The sequence below is a fragment of the Acomys minous genome, assembly GCF_964271855.1.
Source record: "Acomys minous genome assembly, chromosome: 7".
Lineage (NCBI taxonomy): Eukaryota > Metazoa > Chordata > Mammalia > Rodentia > Muridae > Acomys > Acomys minous.
Genome location: NC_140488.1, coordinates 16,669,238 through 16,690,156, shown reverse-complemented (window position 1 = coordinate 16,690,156; position 20,919 = coordinate 16,669,238). Strand labels below are relative to the sequence as shown.

The following is a 20,919-nucleotide window of genomic DNA, read 5'->3' as shown; positions in this document are numbered from 1 at the left end:
AGGAAGGGCTTGGAAGGTAGAAAATTACAGCATTTCAAATACTACATATAAATGCACGTTGGTATAAACTACATAAAATTTGAGAAAGCAAAATATGACAATAGGTTAGAATGATTAAAGCGTTCTTCAGACTGTCCAAGAAAATTAACAAAAGACCAGCTCCACAGGCGAAGGCCCAGAAAAGAAATAGGTTGTGCTAAATATAAATCTGACTGGGTATGAGAACAGAGTATTTTTTAAGATCGCAAGAAAAATACAGACTTCATCAACTGGTGCTGCATTTCATTCAGTAATTGGCTTGCTGCCACTATAAATATAGGGGTCATGACACTGGGTCCTGGGAACAGTGTAGGGACCATAGTTAGGAGAGGATGGGGGTAGTGAGGACGAATGCGCATATGGGAAGTGCATAACACAAAAGGACTGGGAGGAGGATGTACCTGAATAAGATATAGGGCCTTTCACTAGATGTGAGTAAAATTCAACACATAACCTAACTCAAATAAGAATAAACAACCAACACATAAAGGTGATAGACTGATGCATTTGATCTCCTTCATGAAACCCAACTAGAATAATGAACTATATTTTTCTCAAGACAAAAAAATTAATTGAGAAGAGAGGAAATATTTGTAAAGCTTAAAAACTAAAAGTCAAACTCACACATGATGTCTAATTATAAGCTGAGAGAGGAAAAAGACAAAAACAGTTCAGTTTTTATGTTTGCGAATGCCCCGTTCCCCTTCTCAAAGACTTACCCAGTACCTCTAAAAGAAAAAAAGTTCAGTGTTTATGAAATCAATACAAACAATTGTTGGTAAGGATGTGGAACAAGCAGGCTCATACATTCTTGGTAGTAATAGAAAACTGCAGTCACTATGTAAAACAATCTAACAGCTAGCCTTTAAACAGAACCAAGCATGGTGGCTCACACATTTAATCCCTTCAGGAAGCAGGAGCAGATGTATCTCTGTAAGTTCAAGGCTGATATGGTATCCATATAGTGCATCCCAGGCTAGCCAGGACTACATAGTAAGATCCTGTTCAACACATAACATAAAGTTTCCATAGGTAACTCCTAGGTATATAGTTACTATAGAATTCCTCCTAGGTATATAGACAAAAGAAAAAGAAAATTTTGCTGCATGTTTTTGTAACAGGACTAGAGATGGCTCAGTGGTTAAGAGCAATGACTGCTCTTCCAAAAGAGCTGAGTTAGCTTCCTAGCTCCCACATAGTGGTTCACAACAGCTTCAACAAATACAGAACCCTCTTCTGGCCTCTGAGGTCACTACATGCACATAGTATACAAACAAACATGCAGGGAAAACATATATACACTATAAAATAATCAAATTTCTTAAAATGTTTGTATAATAGTTATGGTAAACAAAAGATGGAAACAATCCAAATGTCCATCAATTAATAATCATATTAATCAAATATGATCTAACAACTCAGGAAAATATTCAAACAGAAAAAGAATGAAGTAATCCTATATACAGTGGCATGAAGCTCAAGTTAAGTAAACAGTTCTCAACCTGTTAGTCATGGACTCTCTGGGATTGCGCATCAGATATCTGCATATCAGATGTTCACATTATGATTCATAGCAGTAGCAAAATTACAGTTACAAAATAGCAATGAAGAAATTTTGTGGTTGGTGTTCACCATAACATGAGGAACTGTATTGAAGGGTCGCAGCATTAGGAAGGCTGAGAAGCACTGTGTTAAGTTAAAGAAGCCACATAAAAACACCATATAGTGTGTTTTTGTTATATGAAATGCTCAGAACAGGCAAATATGAATGGATTGGGGAAAATCCATGTAAGGGATGACTATTAAAAAGTACAAGGTGTCCCCCTCCAGGGGACATGGTAGCACTCAGAGGAAGGACAGCAGGTTACCAAAAAGAGACTTGATACTTTATGAGCATATACAGGGGGAGGAGGTCCCCCTCAGGAACAGTCACAGGGGAGGGGAGTAAGGGGAAAATGGGAGGGAGGGAGGAATAGGAGGATACAAGGGAGGGGATAACCACTGAGATGTAACAAGAATAAATTAATAATAAATATTTTTTAAAAAGTACAAGGTGGTATAAATCTCTCTTTCTTCTTTATGGCTTGATCCATTACTTGGTTGCTGTTATTTATTTGTTTTCAAAGGCAGGATCTCACTATGTATCCCAGGCATCACTCACACTCAAGATCCTTCTTCTTCAGGGCTGTCAGTGCCACCATGACTGACTTTAGGGTGAAAAATGTTAATGGTAAAAATGTTCTTAAATTAATTGTGTTTATAACCATACAATTTAAGAATACAATTAAAGTACTGAATTGTATGCTTTAAAACTATGGCTCTTAACCTATGGGTCATGACCACACTGGGGAGGAATGACCCCCCAATCTGGGATCACTATAACAGGACAAACTGTATTAAGGGGTCACAGCATTAGGGTGGTTGAGAGCTCCTACTTTAATGGGATGAATTTCATAGTATTTTATTTGCACCATAATAAGTCAAAACCAAAATTAAATGGACATTAAAATCTAAAATAAAATAAAAATAAAATCTAAAATAAAAAATTTTTAAGCTGCAATAAGTACAACTGAGTCATGTGCACACCCACGTTATTCTCTATAAAAAGTAAATCAGACGGCCTTTGGACTATGGGATATAAGGTTCACCTGAAATCACATCATCATACTGAAAGCAAGGAGCTGAATATCTATATACCAAACAACTTTGAGGCTCACATCCTTTTTCCTTAAGCATAACAGCCGCTAATGGTGTTTATAATGAACAGCAGTCTGGAAGATCTAAGCAAATGAAGAAAAAGTACCGAAAGATAGATATAGTAAGAACCCCCCACACCCTGTCTCTCAATAGCACACCAAAGGAAACAACCTGAGACAAACAATCCAGGCTGAGGACCATTCTCAATAAACCCAAAAACACAAAAGAAACTTTTCATCAGATTTCACATGCTTGTCTTTAATGTAACCTGACAATTAACAGGCATTTCAAGAGAGCATTCAAGATGAGTGGCAGGTGCTAATGAAGAAAAAGAATAGAAAAGCAATTTGAATGCAGTTGAAACTATAGAGACAGAATAAAACTACATTAAAATGAAGATCTATTATTATCTTCATATAGATAAATGAAAAAATTCTAAAACAAAAATCAGGATTCCATTAAAAGTTACTCAGAGTACAGAAAAATTTGAGCTGGCACAGTCACTGTGGAAATCATGATGGAAGTTCTTCAAATAACTATGACAATAGCCTAGTTGATAACATATTTGCTTTGCAAGCATGAAGACCTGAGCTAGACACCCCAGAACTTGCACTTGGCAGCCAGTGGTGGTGCACATCTTTAATCCCAGCAAGCAGGAGGCAGAGCCAGGCAGATCACTGGGTTTGAAACCAGCAACATCTGCAGGACAGCCAGGGCTATACAGAGAAACTCCGTCTTGGAGAAAATAAAAACCCAACAACAACAACAAAGATGTGCACAGTGGCTTGCAACACTTATACAATTATAGTCCCAACACTAGGGAGGAAGAGCTAGGCAGATCTCTGACACTTAATGGCCAGTTAGCTTGCCCTACTTAGCTTGTTCCAAGCTAATGAGAGATTCTATCCAAAACAAACAAACAAACAATAACACTAAAGGTTGATCTCTGGCCTCAACACCCCAGTCACACATAATACATGCACACATGTATCTGCAAACACATGAACATACACACATAGACATATTTTTTAAAGTTAAAACTAGATCTACCATATATATGACCCAGCTATACCATTCCTAGGACTCTAACTCAGCATATTAGAGAGATACTTGCACATCTATGACTGCAGTACCATTCACAGTAGCCAAGATATGCAACCAGACTAGAGTCTCTTCAACATATGAATGGACAGTGGTATACAGTGAAGTCTCATTGGGTCATAATGAAGAAAGAAATTATGTCATTTTCAGGAAATTAAGAATAAAGCTAAAATCACTATGCTAAGTAAAATAAGCAAAACTCAAAAAGAAATATAGAACCAAGAAGAATATATATACATATAAAGAGGTATCATTTATATATTAATAAAGGACTATTTGAGAGGAGGAAGGAGACTAAGGAGATTAGTGTTGGAACAAGAAAGGAGAATAGGAGGTGACTATGGTCAATACACATGATATACTTAAATCAATGTTATAAAATCCATCACCTTGTATAACAAGTATTATGCAAAAGTAAACTCTCAATTAGGAGGAATAGCAGTTAATTCCTGAGATCAGAACAGACAGACAAAAAGCTTGGAAAACAGAAAAAAGATAATTATAGAACTAGTCTAGGATTCCAACATCAGTACAACAGGAATTCCAGGAAAAAGAAAAATGGTGAAACTTAGGTGAAAGGAAAAAAACTAGAGTAAATTTGGTCTGGAGGTTCCAGTTTCAGGGCAATCAGGAGGCGCCAGGGTACTGCATAGGCTTAGAATGCTTCCTGGTACATAAAAGATGCAGGTTTCACACCTTTACCACAAAAGTCAAAAGAAATAATACCTAAAATATCAAGATAATGAAGAAAATGATGCAAATAATCAAATTCTAAGTCTTATGTCCCATATCTTTCAGAGAAACAAAGTCAAAATGGCGTCATATATTTCTTCTAGAAATAGTATCTTCACATTTCTGGGAATGATTATTTCTTAGTTAAAATTCTATAATTAGCCAATGCTACAATCAAAGCATTAGGTACAATAAAGACACTTCTCATATAAGTTCTCCAAAACGTATGCAAATATATTACCTAACATGCACAATTTCTAAACAAACTATTAGATCTATTCTACCAAACAGAGGGTAAAACAATAAGAAGGACATAAGGCTGGAAAGATGACTCAGTAGTTTACAACAGTTGTTTTTGCATAGGACACAGGTTCAAGTCTCAGCATCCACATAGTGGGTCACAACCATCCAAACTCTAGTTCCATTCAAACCATCGCCCTAGTCGGACTCCCACAGGCGTCAGGTATGCACAAAGTGCGCATGTGTCCACACAGGCAAAACGCACATACGCATACACATAAAATTAAATAAATCTTCTTTTCAGACTTGCTATGTGCACAGAGGACAGGCTACTGAAGAGAGCAGTGAGAAGTACCTCCAAATGATATGTACCAAGACCCTGAGATGAAAGCTGTAAGCAGGTCAGAAACTCTAGAAGGTATTTCTTTGGATGAAATTTAAAGACAGCCAACGCATGTAAATATATGGAGAACATTTTGTTTTATGATTCCTAAAATTAGAAAAGACTGAGCTAGGGAGAAAGCAAAACATATAGAAAATTAAGTGAGTAAAAAGAAAATTGTAGTAAAAACACAAGAGAAGGAAAAGCAACAATATTTTACTATATGAATCATCTACACAGAGAAATTCCAGTCTTAATAATTGAGTTAAATATAGCCAATCAGTCTAACAAAAATATACTGGAAGCTTTGGAGAAAAAGAACTTGATGTGGCTATGGTCATGGGACTGGGAGCAGTGAGAGAGACCTAAATCTTCGTTTTCTAAAGCAGGAAGAAGAAAGACAAGCATGTTATTTGGAGATAGGGAGGCAAATACCAGAAGTAGCTAAAAGTGGTTGCCTCTGGGGAACAGCAAATATATATTTATATGCCTAAGTGTGCTTATGTGTGTACTTTGGTTGAAAGCAGAATGCTGCTTCGCTTATATACGTAAATAATTTAGCCAAAGCAGAAAATGAATTTACTACTGAGAAATATTCCAATATTTTCCAACAGGAATGTATTCAATACATAAATAATTAATACCTGGAAAAAGGCACATTCTGAATATTTCCTCCAAATTAACTCCGACCTTGGTTTATTTTGACAGTACTTGGCATACATCTGAAAATCATCCTTCTGTAATGAAGCACAAATGCAAATATGTTACCAATTTATAAACATGAATTTTGTTTTCAAAAAGGCTGAGCAAGAGTATGTGGCCACCGTGGTAGTGAATGTGACAGAGAAGGACCTGCTTTGTGTTCCATTGGGCCAGACAGCAGGGTACATAACTCTACAAACAATTTCAGAACTCCTGCTTACAAACTTGGCAGTTGGGCAAGAAAAGCCTTATCTTTTTAAACTATTTATTATCATGATCTAATAATAGGTGCCAAAAATGAGTTTTCTGTGCTATTAGTACACTAGTGAGCTTAAAGCTTACTTCCAAGTTAGAAGTAGTGCTTGGTTCATCACTGGGACATCAGCACATCTCAGAACATGGCTGAACAATTTGCTCTCCCTTGAATCATCTTTCCCGAATCTTCATCTATTGGTCTGTCTCCTACTCACCCTTTAACTTTCATCTCATGAATGTCTTCTATCTAGCCACTGTTTCTGCCCTCAAGCTGTGGATGCTGCCCTTCTTTTGAGCCCCATAGTACACTCTGTGTATTTCTAATGAGTAGAATTCATCCTGTACATGATTTAAGGCTTCTGTTTCTCTACCTAAGTGTTCTTTAGCTTGGTTTCCACATTGGCCAGCACAGTGCTTGGTAGACAGTAAATACTAAGTAGATGGGTACTGAGTGGCATATCATCAAGAAGTACTTATTAAACCAGTACTATCACTAGTAGTTGGCAAGAACTCTGCCAACTTTGACAGATACAAAGATTCATAGGATATGAGACTTTCTCATCAGGTTGGGAAATAATTTATGTATACATGTAAAGGTACACGGTAAACATAAAATCTCTTTTGAGTAGCATAGGGTTGGGTATTTTTAAAGATGAGATCTCACTAAGTAGTCCAGGATGGCCTGAGACTCACAATCCTGATTCTACCTCCCGAGTGCTGGCGCCATCATGTCTCACAGAGTACCACAATGTTTAAGAACTAGACTCCAAAGGCTATTGAACCAACTGCTATTTGAAAATGGAATGGATGAATTTGGTCATTGTTAAAAAGAATCTTTTATTCTAACTTTAACGAAGTTCAATGTGATTTTAATATCTCCCATCTCTCATATTTTCATAACTAGGGTGGTCTCTGGATTCCTCTGTTACTACCTGGGTAATTGAAATGTTTAATACCACAGAATACAAATCTGCCCTGAGTATCCCTTACATCACTTATCCAACAAAACAAGTTTACATTAAATACTTGCTGGAATTGATGTGTCTTCTCCAAAGACATTAAAGGGAAAGGGAGGCATAGCTTGTCTCTAAACCGGCTTCATACTAAAGATACTTTTTGGGTTGTCAATATTTATATAATTTGAAAGCAAATAACCAGACTAACCCTTTCCAGGAAGCAAGGTCCCACTCTTTCTGGAGCGTTAGAGCAATCTTCCAGGCTGCTCATGAAAATGCTGTCAATTTTTCAGAGAAAAAAAGTTAGTTATTACATATAATGACAAAGCAAGCAGTAGCATTTCTTTTCCCACTGTTTGAGACAGGGTCTCTCTATGTAGCCATGGCTATCCTGGACTCAGTTTCTAGACCAGGAACTCATAGAAATCTACCTGCCTCTTCTTCCCGAGTGCTGGGATTAAAGGTATGCACCACCATGTCCAGTCAGTAATAACTCTTTTTGGAAAAAAAATAAAATCACCAGAAAGTTCAATTTGGCAATTACATACTTGTTATGGAATTCATATATTTCTGCCATATTTCCGAAAAGAACATCCTTTTTATTTCTCAGGAGAGGTGGCATAAGATCAAACATCTGTGGATTATCCATCTCAGATCTGTAGCCCTATTAAAAATAAGTCAAGTTTCCATTTTTAATATTTATATTAATGTTTCATTGGGCCACTGACAGTATACATGCAACAAAATATATAGGTTTGTGGATACAGCTGTGTGCACTTTGATGTTTAGATTCCTTAGCTACCACAGTTATCTGGGGCATTATTTAGAATGAAGGATAAGGAAGTCAAGGCTTCCACTCCACAGTCAGAATAAAAAGTAGTACTTTGGCCTTCATTCTTTTATTGTAGTGTTGGAAACCAAACAAAAAAACCAACTATGAAAAATTATAGTACAGAATATAAAGTTCTTCTTAAATTGAAAGTAAGTGCTTAGATTTCTGTTCAGACCAAATTAGTATCATGGCGTTTGTGTCAAATTAGTATTTTTATCCCACCCTCAGTTCTTTCCATCTCAGCCTCTAAGTAGCAGCCTGGGAATAATTATAACAATGCACCGTGTCCCTAAGAGAACAGCTTCTCTTCTCTAAGATTCTGAATTTCGTATCCCCACCGCTGAGAGGCAATGTAAATGTAATCACTTAAACAACATGTAGTCTCAAACAACAGCAAATACCCACTGCTACCATGGGACAGCAATGGACAGAGACAGAAACACAAAACTGCTTAGAACACATTCTAATGAAAGTAGTTAGGAAAAATAATTCGCTATACTTACCAACAAAACAGTGAAGAGTTCTCGAACATATGACCTCTCTGTCTGGATCAGCTCATTCAGGACATGGCTACAACAAACAGACCGTAGGTATCAGTTAATGTACCATGTTGCAATAATTCAGTTATCATTAAAAATAATCTAAAGCAACAGTTCTCAACCTATGGGTATCAACCCCTTTGTGATCACATATCAGATATCCTGCATGTCAGATACTTGCATTATGATTCATAGCAGTAGCACATTTATATGAAATAGCAATGAAATAATTACATGGTTGGGGGAGTCACTACAACTTGAGGAACTGTGTTTAAGGGTTGCAGTATTAAGAAGGTTGAGAAGACTGATCTACAGTCATAGGGGAGGGGAATAAGGGGGAAATGGGAGGGAGGGAGGAATGGGAGGATACAAGGGATGGGATAACCATTGAGATGTAATATGAATAAATTAATAAAAATAAATAAATAAATAAAGTAGAGTAAGCTAACAATATATTGAAACTACCCGGGGGGGGGGGGAGGGGCGGTTCTAGCATCAAACTATGAAGCTTATTTTATGGTTGTTGAAAAAAGTACCACTCAAAAGGCTCTTAAATAGCTTTAAAAGAAAGAAGGCCAGATGTGGTGGCACACACCTTTAATCCCAACACTCAGAAGGCAGAGGTGGAAGAATCTCTGAGTTGAAGGCTAACTTGTTTTCCAAGCCAGTCAAGGCTACATAGCAAGAGTCTATCTTGGGGGAGGGTGCAGAAAAACAAATGTCCAAGGGCCATGAGCTAACATAAAAATGGTTTTATTTTTCGAGACAGGGTTTCTCTGTGTAGCCTTGGCTGCCCTAGATTCGCTTTGTCGACCAGGCTGGCCTTGACCTCACGGCTATCTGCCTGCCTCTGCCTCCCAAGTGCTGGGATTAAAGGGGTGCGACATCACATCCAGCTATAAAAATGATTTCTAATTCACTTAGGTTAAATATAAATTTGCTAAGACTGAATGCTAGCTTTTGATGTTTCTGAACAGTGAAATTTCCTGAGCTCTAAAATCATCTCCTTTTCAAAAAGAAAAAAAATGATACTAGCCCTTTAAACACCATTTTCCCCAGTTCCCACTAACTTTCTGGTTTTTTTCCTTAGACGGATGGTAAATTCATTACACTCACCTAAACATGAGATAGAAGTAAAACTTAAAATTCTGTAGCAACACTGTGTGCCATTCATGTGGTTTCCAAATGCCATATTTAAATTTTACTCCCCTCTCTAATATAAGCAACCTATTTAACCTCTACCTTTGTACATTTGTTCTTTTCTTTTTCATACTTTAAAAAATTTAGATCCTAATTTTCCAAAATTAGTTTCTTTAAGTTATCTTAAATAATCTTGGGATATATATAGATATAGATATATAGGTATATAGATATCTTCATGCAATTTGGTGCAAAAAAAACCTTGGGTACTTCTAAGAACAAGATATGAAACTTTATTTCCTTTGGTTTTTTGAGACAGTCCTCACTATGTAGACCTCCTGTCCTGGAGCTATGTAAATCAGGCAGCCTTCAAACTCAGAGATTCACTTACCTCTGCCTCCCAAAGGTCTGGGATTAAAGGAATGTTCCTCCAGACCTGGCTCATATGAAACTTATAGGTCAGGATTTTCAAGTTTAGAATATTAACATAATATTATAAAAGCATATAAAGGGTCATTGTTAATATCTGTGAAATCGTATCTATAATCCTGTATAACTTTTCACAAACCCTTTCATTGATTTTACTTTCTTTTAAAATGAAAAAAAAAATGATGTTAGTTTTAGCTGTCAGTTTGACAGAAAACTACAATAGCCTGGGAAAGCAGAATGTCAACTGAAAAATTGCCCAGTCTGTTTGCTATGTAGACAAGTCTGTGGGGCGTTTTCTCAATTCATGTTAGAGGGCTCAGCCACTGTATGTAGTGCCACTCCTGGGAAAGTCATCCTAGGTTCTATAAGAAAGCAGGCTGAGCAATTAGTGGGAAGCAAGCCAGTACGCAGCACCTCTCCATGGCCTCTGCTTTAGTTCTTGCCTCCAGGTTCCTGCCCTGACTTCCCTCATGATGGACAGTGATCTAGAAGTGCAAGACAAATAAACCATTTGTTTCCCCCAAATTGCTTTTGGTCATGGCCTTTATCACAACAGAAAGCAAACTAGAGCAGATGGTATGACCGAAGGGTACAAACTTTCATATATTAGTTGAGTCATCCTGGGAATGGTTACTATCATTACTATCATTAATGACATGTCACATATAAAGGAAATGCACTTAAAAATAGAACTGACACACTTGTATTCTTACCACAGAAAAAGCAAGTGCCAGTGTTACTAACTTGCTATAGAAATCACCTTATCATATCTCACACTGTGTATACTGAAAGTGTCCATTTTTGCTTCCCAGTGATTTTTTTTCAATAAAAGTGGGAAACAAAGGTATTGGAAAGATGGCTCCCTCACTGACTAAGAGCACATGCTGCTCTTACAGAGGACCCAGGTGTCGTTCCCAAGACATGCATGAGGGCTTACATTTGTAGCTGTAGGTTCAAGAGGCCTGCCTCCCTGGGCACCATGCACAGTCATGGTGCATAGACATGTAGGCAAAACCTTCATACACTACGTATGTATGTATGTATGTATGCATACATGCATACATGCATGTATGTATGATTTAAACTGGAAAACACAAAAATTAAGAAATAAAACTCTTTCATTTTCCCTTTCAATCTAAAAATGAAAGCTTCAAAAATTCCTTAAAAAGGGACTGGGCCATAGCTCAGTGGCAGAGCACTTGCCTTACAATGCACAGTACTACCAAAAATAGTTCTTAAGTCTCATAAAACAGTTCGCAACTGTTCAGACCTAAATCCAGCTAACAACTGAGACGTAATATGAATAAATTAATTAAAAAAATAAAAATAAATAAAAAAACAGACCTAAATCCAGAAAGTGTGCACCTTGTTAATACTCTTTTAATATCCTCACTAGAACTTTAGTTTGCAAACTGAAAAATCTAAGCACATGAGCCTTGGACACTGAACCAGCGCCTCCTGTGGAGAGGTAGATATATGAATGTAAGTTAAAAAAGAAAGAATACTTCTTTAAAATAGCCAAGCTATTGTCCAATCTTGGAGACTCCTCAGAAGTCCTCTTCTCTTGGCTATCATGAACGACTTCAGTCTGAAATAATGAAAATAAAAGTCAATCATGTCTATGTAGGTACAGTACTTTCTCAAATACATCTATATTACATTAACTTCAATCCTAACTTTGATGATAAATTAATATACAACACTTTTTTTTATAAAAATGACTTGGATGTATACTAGTAAAATATATGCTTTGAGTTACCTAAGGGCACAAATTTAAGGTACCAACTGGGATTTATTTTGTAGACTTTCATTTAATCAACAAATGTCACTTGCTAGTCTATGGTAATAATAATAGAAACAAGGTCAAGCATCACTATAGGCCACACAGAGTGAACTAAAGCGCTTCACGCATGTTATTTGATTTTTATCCTAACTTCATGTGTCCTATCATCCCCTGTTAATTAAGTAGTCTGATGTTAAGAGAACTTATCGAAGACTATGACATCAGTAAGTGAGAGTCTGGCATTAAAAGCCATGCTCTTGCTACCACTTACTACCAAGGACATAGCAAGTAATACATAGGGTCCTGCAGCTGTGAAGAGGCTACTCTGCAGATATCAGCCTATCACAGATAGCCAAGAAGAACAAAATCTTAGGCACATGCACTTACTTACTTCTTCCCCTTTAATACACTCCAGCACCTTCAGTGGCTGCCTGAAACTGTGGACAGTACTAAATCCTCTATGTACTACACTTTTCCCCATATGTGTGTGTGTATATATATATACATATATATGTATATATATAATGTCATTTATATATGACTTTTAAAAATCATATATATGATTTTTAAAATGTCATATATAAATTAGGCAAAGTAAGATATTAACGATAATAACTCATAATAAAATGTCTTCACTTATAATAAAACATATATAGCTTCTCTCTCTCTTTCTTTAGAATTTTCCATTTAATTTTGAACCACCATTCACCTCAGGGAACTAAGGCTGCAGAAACTGAAATAAGAAAGAGTGCTATGCACATCAAAAAACAAATAGAAGCTGGGCATGGTGGTGCGCTCTGAAAGCAGTAGATCTCGGAGTCTGAAGCCAGCCTAGTCTACACAGTGAGCCCCAAGACATCTCAAAAAAAGAGGGAAGGAAAGAAGGAAGGAAGGGAAAGGGAAAGAGAAAAAATTTTAAAAGAAGCAAATAGATGCATTTCCTGCATCCTCAGTCAGTTTCTGATGGTCCATGATAAACTGGACTCTACCCTTCATTCTTGCAGTGCTACACTCATTCATGAAAGAAAGCACCATCTGCAGAAAGAGCAAGTATTGCTTAAGTGTGTGGAGGCGAGCAGCATGACGAACTGGAACTGATATGCAATCCTCTACAGAAATGATCCTGAATTTAAGCCAGGACTTTTTTAAAAAACTGCTCACACAGTGGGACTATGCCAGTAGTGCAATTAGACCCAAGGCAGCAGATTTTTCTTATATGTGTAAGGTTTTCAAATTCACAAGGTCAGTGTAACGAGTGGAAAACAGGCCTGAAACCCCCATACTAACACTGCAATTATAGCAGCATGGCCAACTTTGAATTCATTAATCAATTATACTTACTTTCACATTGCTCTCAGCTTGAATCTGTCTCCAGGACTTCTTCACTGGTAGATAAATGTGAAATAATGTTAAACCAGAATTAAAGTCAACACTTTTAGTGAAAATACATGTATATTTACTAAAAAGAAAGCTAATACTTTGATATATTTGTTAGTATTTTAAATCACTCTACGGAAAACAGCAATTGGTTAGATGTCTACATAAATCCAACTTTTCTTGGAGCATGATGTTGCTATGTACTACCAATTTTCTCATTCTCTACACATTCACTTACTTTTAAAAAGAAAGGGGTATTAAGTGTTCAAAATTATATGCATATTTACTATACATTCTGCCACATAAACATTCAATCAGATTACAGTTCGCTTACTGACTGGATCAAAGTGTTCTTTGCATCTAGCCCTACATATATGAGATGAGGGAAGACAGGGGAGAGTAATGAAAAGAACAAATTATGCAGCTGGCAAGATGGTTCATCAAGTAAAATTGTTTGCTAGTAACCCTGATGAGCTAAGTTTGCTCCCCAAGACCCATATGTTGGAAGGGGAGAAACAAACCCAGCAAGTTGTCCTCTAGTCTACACATGTGTATAGTTTTACACACACACACACACACACACACACACACACACACACAAATGCAAATAAGAACAAATTATGTATGAAAATGCCATAATGAAAGCCACTTATATATTAACTTGAAAATTAATAACGAAAAATCCAAGTTTAGCCTAGTAAATTATAGCAACCACCATTTATTTGACACTTACCCCAAATAGGTCCTGATCTAAACCCAATGATTTGTTTTCTTTTTTAATTCTCAAATCCTTGCTAAGAGATAGAAAACAGTATCTATCTCATTTTTCAGATATCACTAAGGTTAATATCATGTTCAGGACGTAGAAGTGAATATAAACCCATACATGTTTCTAATTGCTACATAAAATATTTACAAAGAAAGGTAAGGTGCTCATAAAAAAATAAAAAGTTCAAAGCCTTAATCTTTATTTTTAAACAATAAATTCTCAGCACTAGGACAAAATAAAACAGGATGGAGAATAAACTGAAAATAAGCTCAGTGGTAGAGAATTTGCCTAGCATATGTTCAACTCTTAGCACTGAAACAAACAAAGTAAGATGTTCTTTAAAAGTAAAAGGCACAAACAAGGCAGAGAATATCTTCAGTTATGAATCATGAAGGCTGCTCCTCATCTGGGGTACATGAGTAGTGCTCTGAGCATGGAAGAAATGCATCTTTCATCCTCCTCTCCTTGGCAAGAGTTAGTGTCAGGTACACTCAAGGAGTGGGTGATCTTTCGTATTATAAAATATGTATACTTCACTGTCATTTATTACCAAATATTGACACATGAAAGTTATACATAACTATACCTTAGACTTAGTGTGAATTACCATATAAACCTAGCTTCTTAATAATTATTGGTGTGTCTCACCTTAAAGATACCAACATACAAAGATCTAAACTTACTTCTAATAGTAAATTATGGATTGGTTGCAAATACATTGAAAGATGCAAAGGGGTATATATGTGTATCTCTGTAACACATCTTTTTCTAAAAAAAAAAAAACAAGGTAAATATATTCATTCTTTCAACAATGTAAAGACTTACAAAATAGCTGAGCACCTGTGTGCTATAACAAGCTAGCTCTGTGTTTGGGTATATACAAAGGTGGCTTCCAAACAGATCCTATCCTTGCAGAGCATCCTGTTTAGCAAATGCAATGGCAAACAGGTAAGTAGGAGGCAGTTGAGAAAAGGAATAAGGAAACTTCTTGTTACATGGGATGAACACCCGTCTGAGCCAGGCTACAGGGCAAGAGCAGAGACTAGAGAAAAGCTTGTCTGGAAGAAGTAGCCTTCGGATAGGAGCCAACAAGGAAGCAGTGGAGCGGGGGGGGGGGGGGGGGGGAGGGGAAGCAGTCCAGAGAAACAGCAGCAATCTCTGTCAACTCCACAAGGTCACACAGAAGAGAAAAGGGAGCATGAGAGTGTGGCAATGGGAACCAAAGGGACTATTGTCAAGGCCACTAGAGATGTTATTTTTGACTTAGAAAGTGGCAGTAAAGAAGAAAGTAATGATGGGAATAACTAGGTGCACAGATGGCATATTTAGCAACAAAAGCAATTAGTAGGATAAGAGTAAGCAGGAACAACTAAGCTGGGACAAGTGGGGATATCAGAGTACCAGTCAACAAGATAAGGATTTGCAGAAGAGATATGTTCATGGAGGGTATGGTGAGACTGTTTCATTTGGAAATGTGCATGTTGTAAATAGTCTGAAGGTTAAGTGACAGATTTAAACTAGAAATAGAGCTTTCAGAGCCCAACCATATCTTAAGCTTTATTTTTCCCTGGTACAGCCCTTCTATAACTTCCCTTCATACTCGGTGTGAATTCATCAAACATCTTATCACTTCCTGCTAGTTGCTAATGCCTATTCTAGGTGGAAAATAAATTGAAAGAAAAGAAAAGAAAAGAAAAAAGCAGAATAAAAAACCAGTTTGACTCATTTTATTAAAAAAAATTATCACGTACTTTGATTTGGTCAAATACAAGGTTTACCAATTCCAAGTTTTTAAATCTTGTCTGGCGTATGTTATAACCTGCATTACCCATAGATTGATAGTGTAATGTGCAGGTATATAGCTTAAATAGTGATCTGGTTTCATTTACAAACCATACTGGTTGATGGAGAAAACCATGTATATCCATCCCAGTCACTTACTCATTAAGGTGCCTTGTTTCTCATGAACACACTAAGTAGCCTTAAGCTGAAGCAAATTCAAGCTACTTCAAACACATATTTTGATTATGAGTGATGTGGGAGTCTTGAAAAAAAATGAAGAAAACCCTGACTGACATTAATTTTACTAACTTTTTAAAGACATTTTATTATTTATTTTGAAGTATGCCTACGTGAGTGTGACTAGGCAGATGGCTATATAGGTGCCCACAAAGGCCAGAAGAAGGCATTAGTTCCCCTGGTCCTGGAGTTACAGGGGGTGGGTGGGCTGCCATGTGGATGCTGGGAAGTGAACTGGGGTCTTCTGCAAGAGCAGGAAGCACTGTTAACTACCGAGCAATTTCCCATGCCTCTGCTTCTTTCTTTTTGTTAAGCGGTCATTTTATGAAAGAAACTTGACTTTAAAAGCAATACCCTATTCTATACACAGTCATTTTTTAAAGTTAAGTTCAATGATGAGAGAGAATAATGGATGCTTTGTACGAAAAAATAGAGCTATTTGCAGGTAGAATTCATGAAGGAACTGCTGCTGTTTTTAGATGCCAAACTGGTTTTTCATGTACACAAACTCATAAAATGTATTGATGATAAGTAATATAATAAAGATGGGTACCTTTTGAAAAAAGTTTACATGCTTGAAAGAAAGAATATCCAATTCCCACTGCAGAAAGAAAGTGTAATGCCATTAAATAAGAATACGAGAAAGAAAGAAAAATGAAATAATACAAAACAAAATTTTCTTTGAATAACTAATGACATGAATGGGTCTTGGACAGCCTAGTCCCAAACAAAAGTGCTCTGCTTCAGAAGACTTGAGCTTTTGGGGTATACTAAGAAAGGAGATTTCATCAGAAGGAAGAAATAGTCCAATTTATTGAGTAATTCTTATTTTCTGCAATTCTATTTGACTTTCTCTTTATAATCACCTTTTAAGTCAGAAGATATTTGTCCCGGCTTTACAGACAAGGAAACTGAAGCCATCAATAGGAAACTGCTACAGTCCAGAGACCTAACTGATGTCTGCGTTGTGCTTAGAAATCTCAACTGTTGGAGTTAACCAGTTCATTTTGTTACTACTATTCTTTTTACTTTTTAAAAAGTTTCTTTGATAGTTCCAGTATCTTCAGTATATTTTTAGTATAGTCAATATTATTCATTTAAACCATTGTTTCCACCGTCTTATTTTATGTAGATGCATTCATTTTGGAAGGACCAACCATATAACTTCCAATACATTTGTAACATGACCCGTGCTGGAAATGACTTGTATCTATTCATTATCTCTGGCTCAGGCCTGTTTGCATTTCAAAGTGGTTTGCTGCACTAGTAAAGTGATTGGTGCAGTTTAACTCAGAGAGACTGAATTTAGCCATATGTTCACATCTTCAAACCTAACTTGTACAAAAACCTGCCATGTACCGCTGCTTTCTCTCCAAAAGCTGCAGAGTTAGCTCCAGGAAACCCTTGTAAGAATAATTCTTATTTTCAGACTTTCTGGTTCAACGCCATTAAAAAGAATAACTATTTTTCACGTAGAATTTAGAACGGAATGGGATATTACACAATTAAATAGACTTCAGAGATTACAACAAGGAAACGGAATCTGTAACAAGAAACTACTAACACAATTAGCATTACCAGCATCTATTTAGAAAAGGCAATCCACGCTTATTATATAAGACACTAAAATACAAGCATCATAAAAGAACCAAACAACTGCTTACTGGAATAACAATAAATATGCATATTTGTAATTGCATGTAGGTGCATATAAGTTTCACGTCCTTTTGAAGAAAATGTAAAAGTCTAACACTAGCAAAATTGTCACACTCATTTCTCAAGTTAGAATGCTCCATGCTGAGGTGTCCATCATCTGACAGAATTCAGTGCTACTACTGTGGCTTGTAAACATAAAGGAATCTCATTCTGACCTCTGCCTTGTACATACAACACATGACAAAGAAGCTAAAAGATTTTAAATTTATCAGGATTTAAAAAGTATTTAGTAGATATATCAGGTGCATCAGTGGAAACAATAGCAAGCCAAAAGAGAAATAGCAAATGTGAAAACAAGCTGCTTTACCATGCTTAGGTGAAAAGAACATTGCTTGTGATATCATCATATTTTCAGGTGCAGGAATCACACACTGGTCTGGCCTTACAGGTGCATTTTTCGGGTTCGTAGAACCAGCCTTTTGGTTCTCAAATATACTTCGAATATTTTCAAGCTTGAGTTGTACATTCTGCATTTGAGCCTGTGAATTACATAAGACTTCGATGAGCTGCAGAGCTGAAGAGATGGATCAGCAGTTAGGAATACTGGCTGATCTTGCAGAGGACCTTGGTTCAATTCCAAGCACCCACATGGCCATTCAGAACCATCTATAATTCTAGTTTTTGGGTTAGCCAGCACCCTTTTGTGGCCTCCATAGGCACTAGGCATTGCATGTAGTATGCATATATACATCCATGCAGTTAAAACACATATACATAAAATAAAGTAGAAAATTATATGAGTGCTATGCATAGTGGGTCCGAGGAGGCAGAGGAAAGTGAGCATTGAGGCGGCAGAGGCAAGTAGATCTCCGTGAGTTCAAGGCCAGCCTAGTCTACATAGCTAGTTCCAAGTCAGCCAGGGCTACATAGCCAGAATTGTCTCAAAAAATGTATGAGTTATTTTCTGAAATAAGTCATAACTATTATTGCATTCCTCGTGTACAGTTTTAAAATTAATTTCAGGACTGGGGAGATGGCTCAGCCCCTAACATACCTGCTGCGTAATCATGAGAACCTGAGTTTAGAACCCCAGTAACCACATAAAATCCAGACATGGCAGGAGCATCTATAACCTCAGTGCTGGGATAGCTGAGACAGGAGGATACTCGGAGATCATTGGTCAGCCAGTCTAAGTGAATCAATGAGAGCCCCAAGTTCATTGGAGGCTCTGTCTCAAAGTAAGGAGAGTGCCTAAGAAAAATACTGCTGGTCAATCTTTGGCTCTCACGTGCATGCATACATGTACATACCCACACAAACATGTAGATATACTATATACCAAATAAATGAATATGTAGGTATGAAAGTCATATGCCTTAGGTTATATGGTAGGATAATTTTTTTGTTATTTGTAGACTAGGGAGATGGCTTTTGGGAAAAGTGCTTTCTGCACAAGCATGAGGACCTGACTTTGAATCCCAAAACCCATATACAAAGTGGGGCATGGCAGTACATACACAGAATCCCTGGGGCTTGCTGGTTTGCCAGTCCAGCTGACCCAGCCAGTGCTAGGTTCAATGAGAGACCCTGTCTCAAAATGAGGTAGAGAGAAGAGGAAGCTGCCAGATGTGAACCTCTGGCCACTGAATGTAACATGATCATACACACATGTACAAATATGCATACGAACATATAACACAAAGACAGCAACAACTTATTTTGGATTTAAAATATAACTAGAGCAACTTTAGGAACTTTAGAAACACAACAGTCTATTTATTGTATAAATATAAAACCAACGTCTCAATGTAAACAACCTGACAGCTACAAATGTGTCGATCATAAACCTGATCTTGACACTCCACTCCACTTAAGGGCCCTTCTCTGAGGATGCAGAACAATATATATATATATATATATATATATATATATATAAGCTCATAGCACATTTAAAGCAATAGGCAGGCTGGATATAGTAGCAGGAGGCCAGCCTGGTCTACACAAGGAGTTCCAGACCAAGTAAGGCTACAGTGAAACTCTGTCTCAAACTTAATAATAATATTAATAATAGTATAAATACCAGGAATAAATTCAAAGCTCACAGTAAACGTTAGTCTTACTTAACAGGAAACATATGCCTTTGAATTCTCTGAGACACGACAGTGGCACTATCACCTCACAGTTCTCAGGAGGACTGTGTATACACACACGAAGATCAAGTTGGTTGTAAGTAGTTTGTTTGTGTGTCTTTGACAAAAATGTCTCTCACCTTGAGTTCAGGAGAGAGGAGCACATCAAATTCATATTGCAGTTCTTCAATATCATAATTGATGAAAGGCACAGACATTTGAAGGAAATTATTCACATCCTGAACGGCTTTTTGGGCATCTTCTTTAGTCTGAAACTTATCCACTCCCTGATTAGCCAGGAGGCACTCCCCTTGATCACAGCACTGACGTGCCTGATGAGGAAAATCATAGCAGCAAATGTAAGAATGGACAATGGATACATAGGCTTGCCATTGAGAGTTGCCTCCTGTTATTGTATTATTACATCTTAGTGGAGGAGAGGGGGATGCAGGTAGGTGTACAGAGCATATTCATGCCATAGCTCACATGTGGAGATAAGAAGGCAACTTGGCCAGAGTCAGCTCTCTCCTTCCAGCATGTGGGCCCTTTGTTGAAAAATAGTCTGGCCCAGAAAGCCTGGACTAATTACTATCTCTTTCTTTCTTTCTTCCTTTCTTTCTTCCTTTCTTTCTTTCTTTTTTGTTTTGTTTTGTTTTGTTTTGTTTTCTTTTTGTTTTTGTTTTTCGAGACAGGGTTTCAGGGTTTCTCTTTGTACACCAACCTGGCCTCAAACTCACAGCGATCCACATGTCTCTGCCTCCCAAATGCTGGGATTATAGGCATGCACCACCACAGGCTTACATGAGACCTTGAGATTAAACTCTGCTAATAAAGCTCATCAGCACGTGCCTTTACCCGCTGAATGATCTTGTGGGCTACAGTAGTCTCACTTCTGACAATTAGAATTATCTTCAGAGGCCAGCAATGGTGGTACCCAATTTTAATCCCAGTACTCAGGAGTCAGGTATAGGTGAATCTCTGTGAGTTTGAAGCTAGCATGGTCTACATAGCAAGTTCCTAGCCAACCAGAGCTGTACAGTAAGACTGTGTCTTCACTTAAAAAAGAAAGAAAGAGAGGCTAAAGAGATGGTTGAGCAATTAAGAGCACTGGCTGCTCTTCCAGAGGTCCTAAGTTCAATTCC

General features: G+C 37.2%; 1 protein-coding gene across 5 annotated transcripts in view; it reads right to left on the bottom strand.

Moving 5' to 3' along the window:
- Positions 1 to 20,919, bottom strand: part of MCF2 (MCF.2 cell line derived transforming sequence) — a 94,051-nt gene that overhangs the window by 19,110 nt on the left and 54,022 nt on the right. For 3 of the 5 annotated variants that reach the window (XM_084790498.1, XM_084790499.1, XM_084790501.1), the window contains 9 exons: positions 19,918 to 20,109; positions 18,016 to 18,187; positions 16,546 to 16,593; positions 13,169 to 13,212; positions 11,550 to 11,632; positions 8,440 to 8,506; positions 7,653 to 7,768; positions 7,313 to 7,382; positions 5,836 to 5,928 (listed from right to left, as the gene is read on the bottom strand). In XM_084790498.1, the coding sequence (XP_084646624.1) occupies positions 5,836 to 5,928; positions 7,313 to 7,382; positions 7,653 to 7,768; positions 8,440 to 8,506; positions 11,550 to 11,632; positions 13,169 to 13,212; positions 16,546 to 16,593; positions 18,016 to 18,187; positions 19,918 to 20,109 (885 nt within the window). The remainder of the gene's footprint in view (positions 1 to 5,835; positions 5,929 to 7,312; positions 7,383 to 7,652; positions 7,769 to 8,439; positions 8,507 to 11,549; positions 11,633 to 13,168; positions 13,213 to 16,545; positions 16,594 to 18,015; positions 18,188 to 19,917; positions 20,110 to 20,919) is intronic. The other 2 variants (XM_084790500.1, XM_084790502.1) reach the window with 1 other exon arrangement.